This window comes from Akebia trifoliata, chromosome 12 (genome assembly GCF_017979445.1).
Source record: "Akebia trifoliata isolate Shusen 1 chromosome 12, ASM1797944v1, whole genome shotgun sequence".
Lineage (NCBI taxonomy): Eukaryota > Viridiplantae > Streptophyta > Magnoliopsida > Ranunculales > Lardizabalaceae > Akebia > Akebia trifoliata.
Window position 1 is genome coordinate 21,934,821 of NC_141386.1, and position 23,163 is coordinate 21,957,983.

The 23,163-nt window shown below is 34.7% G+C and overlaps 1 protein-coding gene across 3 annotated transcripts; it reads right to left on the reverse strand.

Annotated features, from left to right (window-relative positions):
• Positions 1-11,299: 11,299 nt before the first annotated feature.
• Positions 11,300-21,764, reverse strand: LOC147389069 (axial regulator YABBY 5-like). Of its 3 annotated transcripts, none has more exons than XM_086419939.1 (7): positions 21,290-21,740; positions 20,394-20,513; positions 18,772-18,868; positions 18,624-18,672; positions 18,447-18,522; positions 18,291-18,359; positions 11,300-11,567 (listed from the first exon to the last, which is right to left on the reverse strand). In XM_086419939.1, the coding sequence occupies exons 1-7, from the start codon at positions 21,362-21,364 to the stop codon at positions 11,532-11,534; spliced, it is 522 nt and encodes a 173-aa protein (XP_086276065.1). In that variant the 5' UTR covers positions 21,365-21,740; the 3' UTR covers positions 11,300-11,531. The 3 variants fall into 3 exon arrangements, with proteins under 3 accessions (XP_086276065.1, XP_086276067.1, XP_086276066.1); XM_086419941.1 differs by lacking the exon at positions 21,290-21,740 and adding an exon at positions 20,737-20,859; XM_086419940.1 differs by lacking the exon at positions 20,394-20,513 and having other exon boundaries at positions 21,290-21,764.
• Positions 21,765-23,163: the final 1,399 nt, after the last annotated feature.

Consider the following 23,163-nt stretch of genomic DNA (forward strand, 5'->3'; position numbering starts at 1 on the left):
TTCTTCGTTCTGACTTCCTAGGAACTTCTAGTTCTATCGTGCTGATGGTTGTCTCTTGTATTGATTGCCCCCTATTCTTCATTGATTTTTATACCAAGGTGTACTTATCTACTTTAGTGTACAAGTCCTCCAATCGCGATGGGTTGGTCTTGATTAGTGATTCATGCAGCCACATCCCAGGAATTATTGCCGCTACGTAAGTTGTACATGTAGTCGCTTTATTTATATTTTTTACTACTAATCCAAAATCGTAATATGAAGGCTCGGATGCTCTCTCCATTCTCCTGATGCAGGTGGAAGAGTATATTCACTCTGACCTTCGTCTTTCTCAAATGTATGAATTGTCCGATGAAAACTTTCTCCAGCTTGGAGAGACTTCTTATTGATTTTGAAGGCAGCTCTTAAAACCAAGATATAGTTCTATGCCTTAATGTTGCTGGAAAAAGTTTGCAGAGCAATGAGTTATCATTTTGGTACAACAGCATCTGATTTCTGTAGTGAAGGATATGTTCCATTGTGTTCTTTGTCCCATCCAACGTCTCGAACTTCTGGGGATGGAACACTCTTGGAAGGTTAGATGCCATTATTGTTGGTGAAAATGGAAACCCTCTAAGTTCCCGGATGATATTCCAAGTATGTCGCCCTGAATCCCTTCCCCTGATATACTCCTCGTCCCTCTTCCGCAGTAACTCTTCCATCTTCTCTAGAGTCATAGGATTTCAGGCTTCTGAACTCCCCTGTTGAGTTTTAATTCTTATCGAATTTATCATCAGGTCAATCTCAATTTGATCTACTATAGGGGGGGGGGAGGTTTCTGTCCTGCCCCCGTTTCTCCTCAAGTTTTAGTTCCTTCATTCAACCTCTATCTGAGTTATTTGTTTTTCATTTTTATCGTCTGAATTTCATTATTCTGACATTGCATCTCCACTATCATTTTCGTCAGCAAACGATGCACCGCCTACAGAGTATCCTATGGTACTTGTGATGGATTTGTTAGTTCATCAATTCCTTCTCGTTTTGTTTTCACCATTTTGGTCATTTTTTCTTTGTAATGTTTCCCACGGACATCGCCAAATAGTAGATGCAAAAAGTTGCACTACCGTGAGATCTGTGACGAAGTCTTGCGATCTCCTCTCCTCCTACCCCTGGGTGTGCCTGCAATAACATTGCTCCAACGCCCAAGTTAGAATTTAGTATAAGAAATAGCATAATGTATTTTCAGAAAAAATTGCATACCTTTTAGTGCCTTGCACTTACGTATATAGGGACTTCCTCCTTAAGATCTTCCTAGATTTTCTCTTGATTTCTGTTTGAAAGATTCCATTATCTTAGGGGCTTCCCTTGATTTTCACGAATGTGGTTAAAATCCCTATTTTAAGGGATTCGAAACTTCTGTGCTTCCATTGTAGACACAACGACCAACCTATCTTCCTCTTCTGCTGATTCGGACACTCAACTAGGTCGTCTCGTGATTGCTACATGTCACTTTTCTGAAAAATATCCTCCTCAATTATTATTAGAGAAATACTTTCCTTGGTAAGATTTCAAATCTTACTAAGAGCCATTGAGCTCAAATGTATTACCAAATTGGCAATCCAACACCACAACCATAGATAAATGAAGATCAAAATTTTTTTTTTTTTTTTAAACACTTGTTTTTTGGGTTTGATCTAAGGTTTTAAAAATGAACGGCTATTGAACTCCCATCGAAATCCCAAATTTAAAATTAAAATTTACACTGAAAAATAATTTTTTTTTTTTTTAATTCATAGAATTTTGTCCTCTACATCTTGTGGCATCGGTTCATGTTTTTGGACGGCACAAGGTGAGGTCAATGACTTAATAAGATTTGAAACCTTTCTAAGTCAGTGGGGCCAGGATTACCCTTATGTTATTAGTATCATGAGTGACAGCCACTGGAAAGAGAGAGAGAGAGAAAGAGAGAGTGTGCGTGAAGATGCAACTCGGTGACGGCGATTGCTGATAGAGGTTGGATTTAATGAAAATGTGTAGTACATGGAGCCTATAACTCACATGGAGCGCCAGTGTATTCGAAACAATCCCAACATTCATTCCTTGGTGTGTACTTTAATTAGCATCTACCGTACAATCTCTGCAACTTTCGTTTTACAAAGCTGCAGCTCCAAATTATTGCTTTTCTTTCGTCCACAAAATGTTGAACTTCTGCCACAAGATATGAAGCAAAGCAATGACCACGATATCCAATAAAAGATGCCAATAAAGACCCTAATGTAAGATCTCACTTCAATACAGCGAGGAGGGGGGGACCTTGGTGAAGTCCCTACTAAAAAATAGACGTTTGTAACTCAACTTTTTATTAGCTTAGCCCACTTGGGAGTGCGTACAAGATTCTCTTTTAAATGCTGTTCCTATCATCAGATTAAGCTTCTTAGTTTTTAATTTAAAATAAAAAAAAAACAACTATATTTTGAGTGGTACGACGCATATGGTTGTCCAATTTTGGAGTGTATTGTTATCTAAAATAAATAAGGTATAATTGGGATTACGTTATTGAGTCGTAACCCGTTCCTATAGTAGCATGCACTATCTAGGTGCCAACTTTTGGTTGGAGATTAAATACATTGGGATGTGTGCAAATGTAGAAAATGGCTTGGTTAGCGGGCCAATGTATTTTTAACCCCAGCATGCCATGTATACACAATTCCCATAATATAGGAATGGGACGCCATTCTAGATCTTGATTCTACGTTATTTAGCAATCAAATAGTGCTTTCATGTCTATTATGGGTTGTGGTTTCCCCTACAAATGAGAAAAGCATTTTTGTGCAAAAATACAACTTTAGATGGAGTTTTTTTCATAAACTTCAATCTATTTCGTTTTGGGCAGCAATGTTAAATTGTTTTTTTATTATTATTATCGGTGAGTTGGGTATTTAAGGGACCTCACCCATTTTATTAAGAAACACTAGTATTTTGTGTAATGACAAGGAAGAATTAAAGCGCAAGTGGTTGAAGCTATCAACAGATCCACATGATCAAAGTCCATCTCTATCGAGGGAAATCCGATTAAATTGTTATAATGTCTATTATAATGTGGAACGTTAGAGGTTTAAATTATGTTGAGATTATAACTTGAGCCAAACTTGGTACTCTTTTTATTTGTGCTAGATTTCTCTTCATTTTTGGGTTTAGTATTTTATATGAGCTTAATCATAATTGTAACTGACTGCTGAAATTATTTGCACAATTGTTATATTATTTTGTAATGTTGGGTTATAATTGGAGCCAAACCTTTGTAATGCTTCAAGAGTATGCTTTAATCTTCTATTGGCAACGCAACTCTTACTTATCAAACCCCAAATAAAAATATAAGTAAAAGTTGAGGTGCCAATACGTGTTCTTCCATTTTTTTTTTTGTCTGGCTTTTATTTTATATTTATTTGTACTGTTTAGGATTTTATATGACCCTAATCATAATTGCAACCAGCTATTGGAATTGCTCGCACAAGGGTTATAGTAGTCAAACCTTTGTAATGCTTGAAGAATGTGCTTTAATCTATAATGGGGTTTATAAATAATTTAAGAAAATGTTTGAGCAAAGTCTTTGCAATGTTTGAAGAGTCTTTTAATCTTTTAAACATTTCTATCAACTTTTATTTGCTTTAATCTTTTAATTTCATTTTTTAAACTTTTGTTTGACCACAATTCTTCAACTTTGTAGACCACTTTTGATAGGGTTAGAAGTTTCAGATTGGATTGATTTTTTTGTGAGGATGATCTCCTTACTATAGATATTATCCGCACAGAAAATTAGCCAATCCCAAACTTTTAAGTCATATAGGACAAATTTTATCTCCCAATTGGGTTGAATGTAAGTTCGTTGGTAGGGTAAATAAGTAAATAGAAAATTTGATAGTCCAATATATAACCATTTTGGTAAAAAAAAAGTATAAATAATTACAAAATTAGAAAAATAGCTAGCTGGTTTCATAGATATTACAAAGAAATTGTTGGTTCATTAATTTTTGAAAAATACTCACTATGTGAAAAAAACCCTTATTTGATGGTCGTAGCCCATCAAATTTTGAGAAATTTGACGGACCATTCCGTCAAATATTTTCTTGTAGAATTATTTTTGACGGCTATGAACTTTCAAATTATTGGAGAATGAGCTTTAATAAAAACAAAAAAAAAACATCCATAGAGTATGACTGTTGAATATGGAGAGTTAACAAATAATAGGACGATCCTCTAATTCACTAATCACAATAAACGAAATAGTAATAAAAAATTTAGAAATATAAAAAATCAAAGAAAAATCATAAAACAAGCTCCAAATTAAACTAAACAATTCAAAATTTATATCATATATTGAAATTCCATTACTAAACAATTTCTAATTGAAACAATTGGGCACTTACAAATGAAAGAAAAAAAAATCTACATTTCCAATGTTCTCAAAGAAAAGAAAACCTTCGCCATGCCAAATGTCATGGACCCAAATAAGAAGGTTATTAAAGATAAAATCACAAAAATTAGTAATCAGAAATGATAAATTCACACACTTGAAAGTTCATCGTAACACTAACATTAGAGCAATCTGCACACTTGGAAAAAGCTCTCAATAACAAAAAAGAAGGCACTAATATCCCCACAGAAATTCATTCTCCGCAACTAAAACAACAGACAGTCATCCATCCCCAACTTTTTGGAGAAAGTTCCTGCACATCTACACTCAAAAAGTTTCAATAACTTTAATATTTATTCAATGGCTGTTTAAAAGTTGACCAAAAACTAAAAATGAAATTAGGCATCACATACGTAAGATGGTAAAAATGAGTTACCATGGGGGTTTTCCTCATTGAGTTGTGAATTTTTGTTACTCTTGATTTTTTTAAGTTGTTATATTTTTATGGAAAAGTGTCCACTCCACAAAGTGAGTGAATAAAAGTTCAAAATGTTTGGATTCTGCTTTTGTCGAGAGGGAATTATTCATTGATTGATTCCAAAAGATTCAATGTTTCTGGAATAGTTTAGATTGTTACAGCATATTTAAAGTTTTTTAAAATGCTTTGGTCGAGACAATATTGATTTTTCTCATGACAAAGATATTACCTCGAGATGATTGAACTATATAGCTTTTAATCCTTGGTTTTGATACTATATCAAAGAATGCAAACAAGAAAAGTGTCCACTCCCACCAAGGGACCAAATCAAAAATCCTATTTAATAACTAAAAGAGAAACTTATAGCAATAAATAATCAAATACAAGGGGAAGTAATGGCGAGCACATAGAAAGTGTAATTTACCCTTTGTGGAGCTAGTTCTAGTGCAATGAATAAATATTTAATGTTGGGTTAGTGGACTCTAAAAGTTTCATTCAAAATGGTTGTTTTGGTCAAAAATTTCATTACAAATGGTCTTAACAAGGGCAATGTCCAAGAAAGCGAAGTGTTTCTAGTATTTTGAGAACATAATTTCTTCTCAAACTAAAGTAGTTTTTGAACTAACACAATGATAAGAATCTAAACAGCAATGTTGCCGATCCAATGCAACTCACAAAAGCATGAATCAATTACTTCAATTAAATCTATGCAACAATCATATATCCAATTATCCTACAAGAACCAGCTCATTAGGAGAAAATTTAATCAACACAGAGCACATGGCAACACTGCAGAGGAGAGAAAAATAGCTCACATCACCGATAGTAGCCCCCTTGGTATTGTTAAGTACACCAGCAACATAACCACCAACAAAGCTGATACCCAACTGCAGCGATTTACTGCACTGCTCCTTCGGTGTCGGGATAGTGTACTTGTACAACATCCCACAATGGTCTCAAAAGATGCAAATTTCATCATGGTATCTTAAAAATCACAGTAATTAGTAGAAGGAAAGTACAAACAGACTTGTTGCTAGGGGTGTGACACAAAATTCAGAACCAAACACAAGACAAGTAATTGGTTTATGAAATGTAATAATCTGACAACCTCCTCTAACATGAGCTCCCATCACAAAACCATAGATCATTTTCCTCGAGATACACAAGAAAAGATTTATGATTCTATGTATCTCGACGTAAATGATATACGGTTCTGTGATGGGGGCGTCTGTTAGAGGGGGCCATCAGAAAATCATTATTCTTGGTTTATTGCAAAAAGGACGAACACTATCTTTTCAATAGACATGCTTCTCTTTTAAAATCTTTGTGGTTTTTTTTTGAAAGACCTAAGATGAAGTCGTCAAATAAAGGAAGTCTCTAAGGCCAAAGAACAACACTATTGGAGGTCTGCTTTCTCCCTAAAATATGGATATTTACCTCATTGTCTAAAAAGTAAGTAAATTGGATGCTCATATCAATTCGGTAATGACCATAAAATATCCTTCAATTGAAGCCACAACATTCATTACACCTTACAATCACTTTTTTCTCTAGAAAATACTCATTTAGCTTACAGTTTATGAAAATATTTAAATTGTTTGGACTATGAACAAACCTTCCTTGTATGAAAATGGGAGGCATGCCAATGATAAAGGTAATGGCACGTGAGTCACATAAAGAAATAATTCTATTAACTAGGAACTGACAAGCATCACACAACTATCTTAAGCGAATAGGGTTGAGGAACAAAAAAAAACTATAGCTCATCATAGGAATAAGCTAAATTTATGTGAGACGAAAAAACATAGTAGAACAAAATGTGTCTCATTACATCAAAACAAAGTATACAAAGCAGGGGGAAAACAAGGAAAGTCATACATTGCATGAAGATAAATACCCAAGCAAACTAAACACAAACTTAATAGTCAAGTCCCCACATCACAAAACCAAAAACTTAACAATGCCAATTCAAACAAATAAATGAGGAAATTGAATAAAATCAGAGAAAGCTAAATTATATAGTCACCACTAGTACTAGCTCTGGAGAAAATAGATTCTACAGAAAAGAAACTTACTAATCAGTGGAATAAACAAGAAATAGCTTATGGAAATATTTTTAGCTTACATGGAATTTGACATCCCCAAAGAGGAACAATCCCTCTGTACAATCTATAAATATTTGACAACAAATTAGAAAGAAACTACTTGCCTTTACATTGTAGAAACCTACCACTAGATCACTGAAGCCAAAACTAAAAATGGATATAACCACAATACCCAAGATAGCCTTCATATCTGACAAACTTGGGAAGCCCATCGTACAGCCCTCTAGCAAATCCATGCTAAGTTTGGAGCCAGACCTTCACTACCTCCATAAGACAAAGGGCAATATCAGCAATCACTTCCACCAATACAGAACCAGCAAGGTAAATCAAGGTCTTGTATTTGGTTGCATATTCAGACCCAGCAATGTCAGAGTAGTACTTCTTAAAGAACTTATAGAAATAGGCTCTAACAATGAAATATAAAACAAAAATAAAGATGAGAGAAAATATAGCTAGTAACTCAAAAACATACCTCTTGATGGCCTATTATAAAAAGTTGTTGGGTCATTCTTTTCCCCCCTTTTTTATTCGGGTTTGGGACCGGTAATGTAAAAGATTTAATTTTTTCATTGGCGGAGTTAAAATAATTTACGTAAAAAGTAAAAACTATTAGTTACTAATTAAATAATATAAAATAATTTTAAAGTCTTAGAAGACGATAAATGAGTCAATAAAAACTAGTATCAAGTCTACCATTGGAATATGTAATTAACCAATCAAAGTCATATAGAAATGCATATGTAGTAAGTATCCAAAGATAATAGAAATGTAATACAAGTCCAAAAGATAGGAATGGATCATGATATGATATATGTCATCATACAAGGCCACCTAATGATGGAGCTCATTGTGTTAATGCATTACAAAGGAAGATAAAATAATATAAAAACATAATTATTCGTGTCGTGTACTACCATGGTGGTAGGTTTCACATAGTGAGGTAATGGTTGATGGATCATATTCTAAAAATTCATTCCAATATGAGTTCAATGCGACTAAACAAATTCAAATCAGATCTATGTGAAATATACAATAATTAATTATTATATCATTACCACACATCTCATTTCATTAATTTACATATATTGTTTTGATTGAAAATATGTCGTACATATTTATTTCTCACTACTTACTTATCGATAAAAATGGAAAGCCATATGCACATAGGATGGGACCGAGCTCAATGACACGATACAATAACGATCTTTGGCTTGAAGATTTGGATTCTGGCTAAAAGCCTGAAAAACAAAATTTGGTCCGATAAACCTAAAGCTTCTCACAAGGATAAGGCTTTAAAGGTTCATTATCACGAACCTAATCCTTCATCGTGTATAGCACCCATGCAATTTAAATTCTTAAACTAATCTCCTTAGTGAAGCTCAAGTCAATCTTATGTCCCAAAATGAATTACAAGTTACTCATTAGCCCAACTCTCTTAGGCAATCGGACACACATAAGAAAACACGTACAAACAAACAAAGTGTTAGAATCTTAAAGGTTTTACTCACTCAAGCCTATGTACAAATGAGACAATCATCCCCTTATATAGGAAGGAGAAGGCGAACAACTAAGATCAAAGCACATAAGATGGGCTTAGACCCGTAGCTCAGTTGATTTGTCACAATGCAAAACAACTTTGAGGTCATAGGTTCAAGTCCAGCTAACTTATTAAAACACATGCACACACACAGGATCAATCCAATGGTAGACAAACACTAGAATTCTCTATAAAAAATCATCGAAAAAAATTTCTATACTCAACTTATAAATAGCTTCTCTATTTATGTACAACATAGAATTCTTTAGAAACAATGGTGCAATTGAAGAACCCTCCACACTCATCTTGAATAGTCCACTTAACTCTAGTATTCTCCAAGCTCTTCTAAATCATTTTAGGTTCTCCACAACTTGTCGAAATGGGTAAATCTCGTGGCAAAAAGCCAAAGTTAATTTATTCACAATTTCATATTTGTATTTTAATGTCCAAATCCAAATTCCAAACTCATTCAAATCAAATTACATGCTTCAAAATATAGGAATTTATCGGTATCGAGATTGATATGAAATATTGAATTTATCGAAATGTATGCAATACCGTTTCTTTCCTTGATTGAAACATTCCTCCAAAACGATATTTTAAATCTTGTAGAATTAGAACTCAACTACATCCATAGTTTCACTCTTGCAACTTTAGGAGATCTTGCTTCATTTGAACTAAACAATTCATCGTCTCTCCTATGTAATTTTCTTCATATATTTTTTTTTTCTGGTTGCATAATTCATAGTAAAACCTCTATGTAATCAAAGGATTATATCAGATTGGTCAGAACACCCTTATGTTGTGAACCAATTTGGAAAAACCCAATCAATATTCAATATACATGAGAAAAATGAAATTAGTACAGATTTGACTTGCATTAGGATTTTGATGCACGACTTCACTTTGGGTTTGAAGTTTACAAGTTTACAAAATTTTAAAGTCTATAAGGGCTTCCCATTTTTCATATATAAATACTCTTAGTTGTTTCCATTGTTGCAAGTTTCAATCATTTCGACAGCGTAAAAGAACTTGTTTGTGACTTTAAAAAAATAAAAAAGCTCACTTATGTTGGGTCCACGTGTCAAAATTCAGAAATGAAGCTATGGAGGTTCTTCCATCAAACAAGTGGAAGAGTATAGCCTTGAACAAGTTAAACATTGACGTGGACTGTGAACAATAATGAAGTTGGTTGTTAAATTAGCATTCACATTAGGTGGTCTAAAGTCTTGAGACCATCATTCTGTTAGGCAATTTTTTCTCTTAACACACACCAAAATTAGCCTTGCATTGTGCCATGCCATCACAACACCATTAACAATTACTTTTTTCTATCTACCACCTTCAATAGGTATCAATGTACACAATATGACTACAAGGTGGAGAGATGAACACCACTTTCAATGTAGCAAAACCCTGCCATGGATTACAATTTTTTGCATTTAGCTTATGTTGAGAACATGTAGACAAGGTTGCCAATTTTTATCTGCTCACAATCTAAGGTGTTGATAGTTTTGTCATCATTATCCAAATTACAATAGACTAAAATAAGAAATTTGTAATTAGTTCCATTGAGGTTAAACATTGATATAACAAAATTGGGCCATTTCTAACCCGAATCAATGAATCCAAACCGATATCAACACCTGCCAAGTCCCATTCTTAGAAAACTAAAATCTTATCTCAAATACTGTGATCCCCAACATGAATTATACCATGAACACAGAGCTTGTATGCATACAATACTCAAATTCCACTATAGTATTCTCAACATTTATAAAATTTCATTTTGGAGCTTACAGAACCAACCAAAGTGATTGGTCAAGATGAAAATGCAATGAAAGAAGGAAAAAAATGATGGATCAACCTATCAAACCTAAATCTTCAATCCAAATCTAAATATACCTATATAAAGAAAAAAGGGATTAGAAAGAGTACCTAGCCCGAAGTTGCAATGATTCCTGGCTTATTGCATGAGGTGATGCAGCAGGTGACCGTGCTTTTGTGGTCAATGTGATCACTTCTAGCTATCAGAGACAAGTAGCGAGATTGATAGATCACTTCAAGCTATCAGAGACAGGTAGCGAGATCGGTATATCATTTCAAGAAATGAGAGATGAGATACAGAGAGAACGATGTCAATTCTAGATCAAGATTGATCGATTAAAAAAAGTGGGAGATGAGATTTATTGAGGAAGACAAATCGAGAGAGAGAGAGAGAGAGAGAGAGAGAGAGAGAGAGAGAGAGAGAGAGAGAGAGAGAGAGGGATATAAGATCGATCGAGGGAGATAGAGAAAGAGAGATAGAGGGGTCGATCAAGAGAGAGAGAGGAGAGGTCAATTGAGAGAGATAGTGAGAGAAAGAGAGAGAGACAGTGAGAGAGATCAATAAAGAGATTGAAAACATAGTTGAAAGGCCGCAGAATTTTGGATTTTAAAATTTGTTAGGCCAGGCCCAACAAATTTTTTGATTAAAATTTGGGATTTTCACGTAGTGACTAAGCCGTATTTCTAAAACAGTGCCCAAGAAAATAATTAAGCTAGCACATGCATTTGTTTGTGGACAATTACACAATACAAATTCTTAGAAGATAAACACAACTAAATTGTGTAAAGAAGATTAAATCATAAGCTTCATAAAACAATCACTAATTGGTACTGCTCAAGCCATAGAGATGCATGGCCATGCAAGACTTCTATAAAGACAGAAATATGAACTTTTGCATTGCAAACTAGAAATGCATTATTTTCCTGACAATTTCGACTATGGTACTAATAAACCAAATCAGTTATGACAATATACTCATCTCATTCATTTAGAATGTGCAGGTTTGATGACGGCTAAAGGAACAAGCTTACTTTGCATCACTAAATACAATCTCTTAATCGACTTATGACAAATATATCAAAGATCATATAAAGTTCTCATGTTCTTCTACAAACAAATTACTTAGAAAGCAAGGGTACTTTCACTTCTAGGACTTGGATATAATTGAACAAGTCTACCAAATTCAAGTGTCTTTATGCATCCTTTGTCATTAGGTTCTTCTCAGATCCCTGCACGTGTTAAACTCCATAGAATTAGATCAGGAATCCATTGGTAAGAATCCATAAGAAGTTGTACATGCATCATATTCCATAGTTACTACTACACATGATTAGAATCTAGATTCTTCGATTACATAATGAGTAGCAACAAAATTAAAATTAATTAGATAAGACCAAGAATATTATTAATAGAGTGTATCAATTTTTTTTATTGAGTAAATAGAGTTTATCAATTACTAGAGGATTTGGATAGAGAATTTCATGTCCGTAATTAGGAAGAGAATCCTAGCTAGACAATCTAACCTGAATGAAAACCGAATTGATACTAAGTCTAAATAAACAGTTTATTTTACTATATAATTTTCCTTTCATACCATAATTGAGCTGGTCTTTCCCCCTATAAAACTTTTCTTAGTAGTAAGAGGTAGAATTTACGTTATTTTTCCTAAGCAACCAAGGGTATCATGCCTCCTATGTTACAAGTCTGGGAATCTAAAGTTGGGCAAGCCCTCAAAGTCTCCCATGAAAACACTTTAAATGAGCAAGGGTATGATGCCCGTCGAAGAGCATTGGAAACAAATATCAAATCTTTCTCCAAGTAAATGCCCGTTCAATAGAATGGAATTAACTTCACTCTTTCTAAAAAAGCTCACTTCAACCTCATTATTCATTATTGAATGCCCCAGAAATTTAATGAAGCCAACAAAAAGCTCTACTTTGTTATTTCTAATCAAACCACCTTGTCCCCCAATAACCGGGTTCCCTAGAGTGGCCCCATCAATATTTAGCTTCATAATTGCAGATCTAGGAGGCAACCAACAAACCTGGCAAATTGGAGCGCCCGAAACCATGTTTGGCTTTGATGCATAATTTCTGAAGAATACAAACGTCTTACCCCAACACCTTTCTTTGGATATGTCAGTAAATCCAATTTCTCAACTATCTACAAACTTTTTGCAATATCAACAAAGAGGATATAGAAGGATTCTCGAATATGGAAACTTTACTGGAAAGCCAATTCTCTCAAAGCGTCACCCATTGAACTACTTTTGCTAGGCCATTCACCTGACCCTTTTCATTACCTCAGCACCGACAACTTAGCATTGAACTCATAGATAAACAAACCTTCTTCTCATAAAACATAACAAAGAGAGGACCAAACCTCAATAGCTATTGGGAATTCAAAGAGGATAAATAAAAGGTTTTTTCCTCCTTTTTCACAAGTATAGCAGACATCTAGACACAAATGTGTGACTCTCCTCCTCCAACAGACATCATCAACCAGGCAAGAGTGGTGCATCACCTTCCAAACAAAAGATTTCTTTTTGATTGGAACTATACATAGAATTGGATATCACCATTCATTTCTCATGTTCAATGCCTTGCCTTCATGAAGAATTCCGTGGGGATGCAATATGAAAAGTTTCATTACTAGTTGGCTGCCATATTAATCATTCCATTCTTCCTGATCAGTATCCATGGTGCATCAATTCTCTTACTACCACATCATCAATTTTAATCTAGCCAGAAAAACAATCCCAGTTACCATTCACTATGGATTTTCTAATCGTCATATCATCCATGACGTCTATAAAATTTTCTATCGAAGGACCGTTAATAGTTCAATTACCGTATAGAAGTGGAGTATCTTTGTTGCAAACGTTTCCTATTTTAACGTATTTTCTCCATAGAAATTCAGTTCACAATTGTTTTTCATTAAGCCACCTCCAACATATTTTCATGATCCTGACCTTATGAATTTCCTTTAGCTTCAGAGTCCCCAATCTGCCCTCGAAGAACCAAAAAAATACACTCTTCAAGATTAGTAAAGTTACCACATCAAGGTATTGGGACCTGGTTCAATCCGAACCAATATGAGTCAGATCAAATATTTAATGGGTAAGTCCCTAGGCCAATCTAATTAATTTGTGCCTTAATGATACATGGTTCAGCCAAACAGGCCAACCCCTCAACTTAATGTGCTCTATATTAGGTGGTTCGGCAAACTAGGTCAACTACTCATCTTAACGTGGTCTATGCTACATGGTTCGGCCAAGCACACCCCTTCTACTTGGTTCGGCCAAATGTGCCTTGCTTACATTATTCGGGAAAACATGCCCTTTCACACTACATGTTTAGGCTAAACGTGCCCTTTGACCCTTAAAAGGCTCGGTCAATGAATCCCCTCACGTTAGGTGGTTCAACCACCAGGTCAAGGAAAAACCCACGAGGTAACTAAAGTGCCAACCTTATGCCAAGCTACCCAAGTAACACAAATTACACATGGTGTCCAAAGGAACCATAACTACATAATTTGACTAAGTCAACTTGAGAATTGAGTAGTTACCGGGTTAAGACAGTTACATATTTAAGATCATTCATCATGTAAGTTACAAGAACCATGAGTAGTGGATCTTCATTGTCATCAATACATCATTAGCATTAATTTTCATAAATGCTAGATAACATGGGAGAGTAGTTACAACTAAGTTTAGTATCTCCTTTAATGAGTCCAATCTATAAATAAGGAGGCTTCTCCCACTTAAGCTTAAGGGCACAAGCCACACAAAAATTCTTGTATTTCATTCTCTTCTCTTTGCTTTGCAATTTTTATCAAGTTCTAACTTGATCGTCGAAGGCTCCTTGATTGATACTATACTGATGTCTTTTTCAAATTAATGAGGAAGAAGAATATGATTGAAAACTTTGAAGCTATACCCTAGAAGACAACCTGAATTCATACATTTCACCGAAGACGAAGATCGGAGTTAAGCATTTATTGTAGCACGTATCTCGAGGAGTGAGAGATTCGAAAAATCCCCCACATGCCCATCTCTTTCATTTTGTTATTTTTTCCCAACTCACCCAATAGGCATTATGAATAAAAAACTTCTTTAATGGAGAACATCAGATGCTTTGGATAAAGAGAGATTGATCTGATATCTTTTATTGATTTATCTTATTTCACTACAATTATAGAGAATTGCAAGCACATAATGAATGACAAATGTCTTGTCTTGCCATCCTCTAGTTACAACTACTTGTCCTACATGGGAAATGTCACACCATACACGAGTGAGAGGAGTTACAAGAAGTTAGAGTAACTACTTAGGTAGTGCATTCTCCATTCTCAAGAGTGTCAAAGTGGTTAGTGACATACCATGTATGCACAAGTACATTATTATGATTTCTATTCCTTCCAACCAGAAAAAGTATAGTGAATTCTGCTAAAAAAATGCTCAAATATTTTCCAAAGACTTTTTCAATGCCTTCATGAATGTCACTAAGTTGAATGTTTTGGGGGAGAGGTTTACTCCGCAAGAGTTATGGAATATTTTATTTCATGATGTAATTACCTATAACTATATTCGATAATTTTTAATAAAAGGGTGTGGCCGCTTAAATCTCCTGCTTAGAGATAAAAAATAAAATAAAATAAAATGAAGTCATCCCCAAATAAAGAATGACTAGGAGCCATATTGTCTTAGCACACTAAATTTTACCAATGTGCTTGTTTTCACTAATCATCTCAATCCTCTACTCAACGAGTCTGGCTATGCAAGCTTTTAAAATACCCATTTGGGGTTTGGTTGTGATTAAATCGAAATCCATGCCAAAGAAATTAAACCTTAGATCAACTGAACACACTTCTCTACAAAACCCAACCTCTTAAAAAACTTCAATCAGGAATCCCCACTGAACCTTTTCATAGACCTTTGAAATATCTATCTTCATAACAATATTCCTCACCCCATATCTTTTTAAAAAACAGAATATTCTTCATCCCATAAGGAATTTGGTTGAATAGAATCGAAAACCATGCTGAAGAAATACAACCTTAGATCAATGAACCTACTTCTCTAAATATCCCAACCTCTTGAAAACTTCAATCCGGAATTACCCCCCCCCCAACACACACACACACACGCACACTTTCTTCATCTCATAAGGAATTTGCTTGAATCGAATCAAAAACCATGCTGAAGAAATACAACCTTAGATCAATGAACCTACTTCTCTAAATATCCCAACCTCTTCAAAACTTCAATCCGGAATAACACCCAGCCCCCCCCCCCCCCCCCACACACACACACACACACACACACACACACTTTCTTGTTAAGCTTATCTACAATCCCATGAGCTAGTAAATATTTCTACCCTTAACAACTTCCCTTGCTCTTTAGAAATTATATATACTTCGAAACACACATCCCAATCTATTAGCTAAAATTCTTGAAATATTTTTGTCAAGAAAATTGTACAAGCTAATTAGTCTAAAATGAAGAACTTAGTAGCTACCTCCATCATGACTGAGAGCCAGCACGGTAGAGTTGATTACAAGGATTATTCCTTCCCTGAAGAAGTTGATCATTCTGCCATCATTTGTTCTTTGATAATGTCCCAATTTCTTGAAAGAATACTCCGGAAAACCCATAGGGAGACAGAATACCATCATCTTTTATGTACCATATGCAAAAAGAACTTATGGAGGAAATCTCACGTGCATATCATTTGATCTGCCGTAACTAACGCTAGGATGTTCTCTGCTTAATGTTCTAATTTTCAATAATTTTAAAATCATGATCTATCAAGACTCGATTGGGATAGTCTGAGTAAATCCATTAGCCTATATCTTCACCTTGTTGCTTGATCAATCAATGGCTAATAACTCCCACCCCACAGATTCTAGCTACATGGTTCAAAACTTTTCTTCAAAATAGAAGAGGGGTGTGTTAAGTAGTCGAATAAAAGTTTGGTCAAATTACGTAATCAGATATGATTTGGAAATGAATGATGATTTTCTAACTAGAAAGTCTTCACACGGTCAATACTCGGCTGACATGGTATGGACACGGAACCATAGATCTTTTTCCTCGGGATACACAACTGCACATCCCCACTGGGAAGGGAATGAATGATTCTTCTCTATCTCACTATATCTCCCCTATCATAGTTATGGGCGAACTCTCATTAAAGCTGAAAATTGTTTGAAGAAAATTTGTCTGGGAAGACACAGATTAGATGAGATTACAAGGGAATCCTTTGAACCCAAGAAGATGTATTTGAGCTTCAGAAGAAGATTTGAAATGAAGAAATCAAAATGTTGCATCAATCAACTCAATTGGCTATGTTCAACCAATTACATCGGTTCCATTCAATTGAATGAGTCGATTCTTCTCAACAAATTTAATCATATTTGTTCTTGAAAACCTGATTGGATCTAGGCAACCAATCATGTTGGTTCTTCTCAATCGATCACTGTACTCATGTTAATTTCATCTGAAATGGTCTCTAACACTTGAACATGCTCGCCTTTTCTGAGATTATTTTCATAAGATTAGTTGTTACCCCAAGAATAGATCATGGTGAACAAAGTTGTTTTCTTCTATTCCTTGATTTGGTCTTTGGCAAAAGACCATCAAGGGGATTCTATTGTTATAGGAGAAAATTGTTGGAAGGAAAACTTTCAGAGAAAGATTTAGTCAAGATTACAAGGGATTGCTTTGAACCCAAGAAGATGGCTTTGAAGGTCAAAAGATAGATTTGAGATGAAGAAACCAAAATGGGGATCGATTATCTCAAACGGCTAGATTCAACCAATTGCATCTGTTCCATCCATGCAAAATGGGGATTCGATTATCTCGAACTTGGCTAATGATAACTCAGAAAAAATTCTGATTTTATCTCCCATAATCACGCACAATCGTCAGAGCTTTTTTTCAAAACTATCCATATCTAGGATTCATATGGTTTCCAATAGAGTTATTACTACAAGAGGAAATTTTTGTAGAAGCCCATGGGCATAACTCATCTTCACAAAACTGGCTTGCAAGGTGAGGATTGCCCCAGGTTTATATACAGCCCAAAGTCATGATACCTGGGCGACGTGGGACTATCTCTCACATTCCCCCTCGTGTGTGACGTGTCTCCTACATCCCTGTGGTTACCCGTTCTGATACCATGTAGAAGACCATGGGTCTAACTCATCCTGACAAAATTGGCTTGAAAGATGAGGAATTCCCCAGGTTTATATACAGCCCAAAGTCATGATACCTAGGCAATGTGTGTCTATCTGTTACAGTTTTCATTTAATGGTCATACTCCAAAGGAACTCAACCAACGTAATTCAATGGCCAACAACTTTTGGTCAAGTTATTGGAGGCACCCAATGAATAAGTAAATAAAAAAAAATTAGACAATTTATAAAACAAAGAAAAATTTAAAAGCTAAATTCTAACATTTTTTTTTTCACGTTCACAACATACTGACACCTATTTGTTTGTTAATGGTTTAGTGGCTAAAATTCCTCATCTAAGATACTTTTGTTTTCTGTTTTTTTTTTTTTTTGTTTCTTTGTTTTTTTTATTGACAAGCTAGGGTTGAGGGGACCCCTCCACAAAAGCATACACTTCTAACAAGTGTAATTACAGGTAAGATCTTCCTCAAAAACCAATATACTTAGGGTAAAATGCAATCAAAATGGAAATGATGGGATATCTCTTCTCCCAGTGGGTCCAAATCATGTTCATTTAAGAATAAGATAACTATCAATTAGATAGGCTTGGTTTGCTTAGCAAAAACAAAAGAAAAGGAAGTGAAAACTTGGATTACTTTGAGTTTAGTTGTATTTCTATATTTGGAAGGTTGTGAGTTTATATTAGCCCAATGGGTTAAAGCAATCAATCATCCAGCTCTATAAATAAACTAATTTATTATCAGTGCTCATACCTCATCCAGTTTAGCTTGATTGTTGGTCTCCAACTTCAACCCAAAATGAATATGGGGGAAGTGTGCCCACTAGTAAAGAAAGGTTAAAAGTCAGCTCAAGATAAATTTGGAGCCATTAAACTCAAAGTAACTTCATATGTTATCATATTTACTAACATTTTTGGCTGCAGTGCTGAAAGCTTCCCTATGGCTGATATCAGGATTATTGGCTTTGATCCTCTGAATCTCTTCTCTGCACTCCAAGTTTATACAAACAACTGTTATAAAGTTATTATTTAAACTTTCATTACTAAGGCTACAAAATATTCAAGTGGTCACCAACTGTTTCATTACTTTATGAACTGATTATATGCAGAAGGCACACGTTGCTTCTTCGCAGGAGCTGCAAAGACAGATAAGAAAAGAAAAATAGCCCTTATATTAAATTTTCTTAGAAAGCATACAAATTAGTCTCATTACTCACGTCGATTTGCTACTCTACCTTTGTTATTTGTATTCAATGTGTCCATTGAGATCATGCTGCATTTGGAAGAGGAGCCAAAGTCGATCTTATAATCCGGAGAAGTGAAGTTGGGTTTCTGAAAATAGTTGACAAGAGAAAGGAGATCAAGGTATATATAGGCTATATCTATACTATTATAATGAGATAAGGTATGCATTGCTTATAGAAATCATCATTAAATGAAACTTTAAATTGCAAAATTACCTTGGATAAAAATATTAGTGCATCTGAAAGAATCTATCGAGATAAAACAAAATAGGCAAATAACAAAATATGCAACAAACGGCTTTACAAGTAGATTCTTTGTAAATCAAAGGGGTATGCCCAAGTTAATTTATTTTCTCTCTATAATATAAAATTTTAGCTTTCCTAGCAAAAAAAAAAAAAGCTTTAAAACTAAATAAATGAATGTCATCCCTTCCCTATCAATGCTAGAGATTGGGAGTGATGCAATCTAATATGGTGCATTAAATACAAAATATCATTGTTGGTTTATCTCTTCTGCAATGATTTGAATTTAAGAATTCTATTTAGTAGGGTTACTAATCAGGATCAATTAATATTTAGTCATAAAATTATTTATATTTTTTATTTTAATTTTTTTGTAATTAGAAATTCTTAATTATTTGAGTAGAATTTTTTTTTGTGAGTTATCTAATTATTTATATAAATCCACTTAGGGTTACTGTTATTGTATAGGTTTTAGGAAAGCAGCTATTTACCAAAGTAAAGACAAAAGATAAACGCATGTACTGCAGGAGAGAGAGAGAGGGTTCTATGATGTAATAATATTTGAGTGAGAGAAGAGAGAGAGAGAGAGAGAGAGAGAGAGGGGGAGGGTTCTATGATGTAATAATATTTTCCATAACATTAGAAGATATCTTCCCAATGTTATGGGAGAGAGGTTAAGTTTTGTATGGTGTTATAATATTTTTCCCTAGAACTAAAGATATCTTCCTAATGTTGAGAGAGAGAGGAAGCAGTGTCTTAGGGTGAAGTTAAGGTTTGTAAGATGTAATAATATTTTCCATAAAACTAGAAAGTATATTCACAACGTGAAAGAGAAGCATAGAGTGAAAGCGAAATAGCTAGGCTATGAGCATGAGGTGACTGAATCGTTAAGAATGAAGAGCATGAAAAAGAAAATCTGATCGACAGTTGGAAAGTAAATCTGCTCCCTAATGCCTGGTATTTCAGACCTGTTTCTTTGTTATAGGACAAAGATGCTAAAACGAGATCCAAGGCATAACCTCTCAACTTCATAAATTATCAATCAAATCAAATAAAAAAGAACAAAATAAATAAACCCTAGAAAATAGGCCCCGACTCAAACACACACCTATGAGCAAAACATGGCTACACAAGAAACAAAAAATAGGTTTTTATTACGGTAGCTACTAGGGTTACAGTGTTGCGCTGCTTCGAAAGACTCGATCAAGGTTTACTCTCCTCAAAAGTATAAGAATGAGAGAAAGCTTCTGAGAAATAATTTTTTTAAAAAAATAGAAGTTCTAGTTTTCAGAAGCTACGTTCTAGAAGCAAGATCCCTAAAAGAAAAAAACTAAAAACAAGCTTCTAATCAAAATAAAATTTGATTTCACCTGGAGATCTTGCCATGAAAGCGACTGTAGTGCCGCTGCCATGTTCACGGACCATAGATTGGAGCAATGCCCGCATCGAATGGTCACGATATCGAACAAGCTGCTACATGGAACACTAACCTACAAAAGAAAAAGTAAAACCCAAGAGATTAAGGCAAGGTAACAGAAGACCAGATCAGGGTTTTGGTTAAAATTCTCAATCTTTTCGTGGGGTTTCGAGGGTTTCTTTCCTTCTTATTAATTTTCTTTTTCCCTCTGTAAGAACATGGGTACCTGATTTTGCTCTCAAATTTTCAAGAATAAAAGGCAACTATAATTAACAAAAAAACAAGAAAAACCTTACAATTGCTCTTTCTAAAGAGAAAATTACATAGAACAGTTTTTATTTTTTATTTTTTATGAATGTGAAGTATGAATAAATGTCTTCATTTGATTTTTGAGAGAAGAATTCTTGAAAGAAAGCACAAGTAAGCTTTAGCTAGCTCAGGAGGCTAATTATGAAAGCTTAGAGTACTTTTTTTTGTCTCTGATGAGGAGTTGTCACCTTCAATTTATCATCTAAAGCTTTCTTCTTAACGATAAAAAAAGATGTAATCTCTCTCTCACACGCATTACACTTACACAGGCATGACTTTTCCTTGACAGCAAAATGAGAAAAAGAAAAAACTAATGATGGAGACTTGACTATTATGAGAACAAGAACCCAGAAGGAAATATTATTAAAATAACTGAAACCAAGATCATTTATTTTGAAAAGAAAACCCAGATCTTATTTGCAAGGATCTAATATGATATATTCTTGTTATATTATATTGCAACGAAATAGGAAAGAAGACAAGAAAACAATGGAAAGATGGAACAGTAAAGCCCCCTTGTTGAGATTTGAGATCAAATACCGCCAGAATTATGTTGCAAAACTTGCAAGGGATATAGCAGAGTTGCTCGGGCATGACGATGATAGAGCTAGACATGTCTTTCAAGAAATTTAACTTCCCCAAACAAAAAAATAAAGAAGAAAAGCTTCTTTATTATAACAGCAAGGGAGAAAGCAAGAAAGAGTGAAGATCAATGATCTAGATATCTCAACAGTTTATAAGGTTTGTACGAGAGAGAGAGAGAGAGAGAGAGAGAGAGAGAGAGAGAAAAGAAAAAGAAGTGATAGAGTGCAAAGCATTCTCCAATAATCTGAGTTGTGGACCAGGAAAGGAAATAATTAAAGAAAACTGTAAGTAGTTTTTATATTTGAAGGGGTGAAAAAAAGGGGGGATTTGGAAGTGAAAAACAGTTTTCAAGATACCTATCGAATAGATGAGGGATTGAGAAGGAGAGGTTTTGGCAATATTTCAAATAGAGCCCATACGTGAACAGTAGAGTGAGATATATGGCTTTGATGAATAAATGAGTGCGAATCCATCGCCACTGCGGACGAGGTGGGCGAAACTTATATGTGTAAATTGCCAGAGTACGCCTGAGGACTACGGTGGGCCGTAGGTCAACGCCATTTGATTTCATAGTTTTAAGACTCATTTTGAGTCGACCTGAAACTTGGACGAGTCTTGTCGATTAAATTGGATTTTGAGGTGACTCGACTTAAACTTCAAAAGTAGACCGAGCTTTAGGCTATGATAATATATTCTTGTGTTGTGAAAAACTTATCTTTTATCTTAATATATTTAAATTTTATAGATTTAATATATAGAGATTCTATTGCCATGCCAATTTTTACTAATGCCACCCCAAGATGTGTGCTAATTTTTTGGTGATTTACATATGAATTGGGGTAGCGTTTGCAAAAGTTTGGGTGGCAATAGAATCTCTCTTTTATATATCGTACAGGTGACAATGATGCCATTTAACGAAATTGGATTGAAATAAAAAACCATTGTCCTGGTTCCCCTTCTATTTACCCAGGTTTGGATCTAAAATGGAATTGAACTGATCGGATTCAAAACCATAAAGGGAATCACCAAAAGCAGTCGATGTGGTTAGTGACGTGGTAGAAAGCATTGCAAAAGAAAAAGAAATTTCTATTATAGGATTTGAAATCCTAGCCATTACAAATAAATTTGGTAAATGTGGAGCTAGTATTGATTTAAATCCCAATTCTAAAGGGATTAAGGAACCTTCCAATCCCATTGTAGAGATTATGAGAATATTCCAATCTTATATGTCGCATGAGTAGGAAAATTATATATGATATGTCATGTGCACAGGAAAATTCTATGATAATTCTTAGTTTAATCTTGAGACCTAGATTGCCTTGAGAATAAGTGAATAGTTCTAGGTGAGTAGAACATCACCTTTGACCCACCTAGATGACTTTGGATTAATAGATATATTTCTTTTTTAGTTATCCTATTAACCGCCCACCTCTAGGACTAGATACATTACAAAGCCTGCAATTTCAATTGATATCAGAAGGGGTTGCTCTCGAAAGGTCTAACAACCTTGAATTGATCTGTAGACACTTCAATTTGAACGGGCCACTACTTGAAAGGGCCTAAAAATACAAATTTTCCTAATAAATGGGCCAACGGGCCTTAAGGGCCCAAGTCATTGAAAAGTGACATTTTGACCAAATCGAGTCCCCTAAGACCTCTCAATGGTTTAGGAGGCCCACCAAAAGGACTCGGCCTACTTTACGCTTTTCCTATATTCACCGCTCCGCTTCCAAAACCAAAAACGCCAAATTTTCGATAAAGTTCACCAACGGGCCTAAAAAGCCCGATTTTCCAACACGTGGTATTTTGATTAATTCAATAAATTCAAA